Raw genomic sequence first — 3484 nt, 5'->3', positions numbered from 1 at the left:
AATCAGTTAAGGTATCAAAATGTGCGTAATTACCTCGGCTTTCCATGAGCGTATAAGATAGATTAAAATAAAAAAATGTTTGCATTAAAAAATCGCATTTTTTTATTTTTTTATTAACTTCATCATGTTTGATTCAACCTGAATAGTTGTAAAAATTTATGGAGTAAGCTGTAAAAATTTGTGAATGGAAACACCAAAATTGTAGAAGTTACGATTTTTTTCATACCTGCGTACATAAAGTTTATACTAAAATATATATTCCTTCCTCATTTTTTGAAGTCGGTTAAAGAGTAATTAATTGTCGTAACGTCAAAATTCTAAAGGGGTTAGTTTTGGTTTAGTATTTGTTGTGAATCAACTCAAAACATTTTTAACCGTTATAATAGAATTCACGACTTCCAGATACGAATAGAACCACTTGGCCCGACTGGTTGAAATACAAATTTTCTGCGACCGTAACGGTTATAACTTTTATTAAAAAATTACTTTTTAATGAGTGTTTACTGAGTTTAGTTATTGCTAACAAAATAATGATTAAATGATTTGCCCAGAAAATGAAAATTTATTTTTTGAGTTTCAAGTTTGGCTTAGTAAATAAAAATTTTTGTTTCAAGCTTTATTTTTTGCCTAGAAAATAAAACATAATTTTTAGTTTTTCATTTTTTGCTTAGAAAGCAAAATACCTGCTGGTAATTTTCTTAAGGAGCGGTAGTGAACTAAAAAATCGTCAAATAAATATCTAAGTTTAATAATAAAAACAAATACTTATATATGTATTGATAAAACTAAAAAAATATCAAACTGAGGGTATTTCGAGTAACAAAGAGTATGTATGTTCGTCTCCTTTTTTTTAAATAATTTTTTTATATGAAATATAATTTTAATTAGCTGTTCCTGGTTTTTATACTAATTTATGTAGATACGATAGTGAGAATGTAAATAGAGAAAAGACATTTTAGCAAGTCTTTGTTAAAAAAAAAAAAAAATTGTTATTTTTTTTTGAAAATATAGCTTAAAAAACATGCAAATCTACATTTACAAGTTTGTAGAAAATTTACAAAAACTCGACCAATTTTAACAAAGGTTCATATAAATTTTAAACTTTTTAATCAGATTTTTTTAGAATTTCACTGACTTGCCGTTGATTTTTGGCAATTTTTTGTTCGCGCATTTTCTTCAATACAAAGTGTGTTCGACAAACCTTATGTAAGGAAAAAATTAGCAACACCTTCCACAAAAAAAAATTGTCAAAAATTGACGGTAAGTCCCAGCTATTTAAATTAAATAAACTGCATTTCGGAATGTTTCTAGGAAATTAAGTTAACATGCTCAAATGTTGTATGTACCTTTGTAGAATTTTTGCAAATTTTTGTACAAACTTTGAAATTTTGCCTTACATGATTTTTGTTAGATAGCACGCTACACTTTCATAAAAAATAATAAACATTAAATAATGCAAGGGGGAATAGCCAAAGAATGTTAAAATGTCTCGTCCCTATTTATATTTTCGCCACTGTACATTCGGGTGGTCCAAACACAATAATGCCGGAATTTCAATGCCACCACCCCCTAGGATTATTCTGAACCGAAAAACTATACCCATATTTTTTTAATTTTTAATCAAAAAATATTTAGGAAAAATATTGATTTTCAAGAATTCTACACTATTTCTACGAAACGATGTTTTTTCCCATAAAAAATACATGGAAAACTTTGAGCGCTCTGCGCACTCCCTCAATTTTTTTTTTCATTTTAAAATAAAAAATAGGGGATATATTTTTTTCATTAAAAATCCGACCTTATTTTTTCACATACATTTTTGGACCACTTTACTGTACATATTATCAAATATTCCATACAAATTACTTTTTTCTCTAGTCTATGCCCGTACCGTGGAAGTCATTCTTCACATCAGCACCATTCTATGGTCTTATCGCCGCTCAATCCGGCTTCACATGGGGCTTTTACACACTACTCACCCAAATTCCCACCTACATGGACTCGGTACTTAAGCTAAATGTGACCTCGAATGCATTACTCTCCGCTTTACCATACTTCGTAATGTGGCTGCTATGCTTGATTTTCAGTCCCATTTCTGATATGCTTATTAATCGCAATGTTTTGAGTACAACAACAGCGCGTAAGCTATTCAATACCATTGGCCAATGGATACCTATGGCATGCCTAATTGCCATGAGCTACATGACGAGCGCAGAACGTATAGAGGCTATAACATTGCTAACCGTTGGTGTAGGTTTCAATGCATCCGCTTTTTGTGGATATTTAGTGAATCATATGGATCTTTCACCGAATTTCGCCGGCCCAATGATGTCCATTACAAATGGTGTGGCGAATTTGTTGTCCGTATTTGCACCGCTGGTTGTGGGCGCCATCGTTGTAAATGAGGTGAGTTTATTAAGCAATTACTACTTCGTCTCATTTGGCCTTATGAATGAAAACTAAGCAATTGCATTTCTTAAAATTTCAAACCTTTTACTCGATTTATTCAAATAAATTTTAGTAAAAGGTCTACGATTTTAAGAAAAAGCAATTGCTTAGTTTTTATTCATAATGACCCAATTATCTTTATTTTTAATTTCAACTTATTTTATTCGTATCACAGAAGGAACCCAGCGAGTGGCGCATTGTCTTCTTCATTACCGCCGGTGTTTATTTGGTCTGTAACGCACTATTTATTATATTTGGTCAAGCTACCATACAACCATGGAATGAGCCAAATATTAAGAGCAATATTGCAACATCAGAAACAACAACAATTGATTCTTCAACACTTGGCCACACAGATCTAAATACTACAGAGGCTGCCGCCCCAAGTAAATTCGAGTAGATGTTTATAAAACGTCGCTAATAAGAACTGATAGCATTTAAGTAATAAAAATAACAAAAATTATGAATTAATATTTAGGATATAGCGGTTATGAATAAAAAATACGAATTTAAAAATTAGCCACAAGTATTTATGTTGAGGTACTTTTTTATGTACATAAACATATATATCCTACATAAACGTAACAATTATTTATTTCGCTCATCCTACAGTTAGGAGACAAACCCGTAGAATTGATAACTCTTGTTCGATAAGAAAGAATTTATTAAAACTATCGCATTGAGTAGTGAAGATTTGTATCTGCTTGCACTCTATACTTCTTTAAAAGCCTCAATTATTGCTGTAAATTATGGCAATCAAAGCATTAACCAGTTATAACCATCGGGAGATTAATTAGACGCGTTTTTGCCTCTTTTCTTTGACTGCATTCAAGAGCTCTGCGTCTCACAACAAAATTTGTCCACGACCAGTGACAGCCAGATAAGCCTGAGTACACCATTATTTTGTAGTAATTAAAAAAAAAAGTAGATACATGCGCAAGAGAAGCGTACTTACCATTCGTAGAATGGAATGTGAAGGTTAACTTTTGAACATTGGAATTTAATACTACCTATTCAAGTAATTATTGCAAAATAT

At 31.2% G+C, this 3484-nt stretch overlaps 1 protein-coding gene across 1 annotated transcript; it reads left to right on the top strand.

The window, feature by feature from the left end:
* The first annotated feature begins 1877 nt into the window (after positions 1-1877).
* LOC108382079 (putative inorganic phosphate cotransporter) lies at positions 1878-2980 on the top strand. The gene is made up of 2 exons (XM_017638472.1): positions 1878-2406; positions 2624-2980. Exons 1-2 carry the CDS (start codon positions 1882-1884, stop codon positions 2846-2848), a joined length of 750 nt encoding a protein of 249 aa, XP_017493961.1. The 5' UTR covers positions 1878-1881; the 3' UTR covers positions 2849-2980.
* Positions 2981-3484: the final 504 nt, after the last annotated feature.

The sequence above is a fragment of the Rhagoletis zephyria genome, unplaced genomic scaffold (assembly GCF_001687245.7).
Source record: "Rhagoletis zephyria isolate East Lansing unplaced genomic scaffold, Rhagoletis_zephyria_1.1 Rzeph_scaffold_25090, whole genome shotgun sequence".
NCBI classification, from domain to species: Eukaryota; Metazoa; Arthropoda; class Insecta; order Diptera; family Tephritidae; genus Rhagoletis; species Rhagoletis zephyria.
The sequence above is the reverse complement of the archived record's forward strand: the minus strand, read 5'-3'. Positions and strand labels throughout refer to the sequence as shown.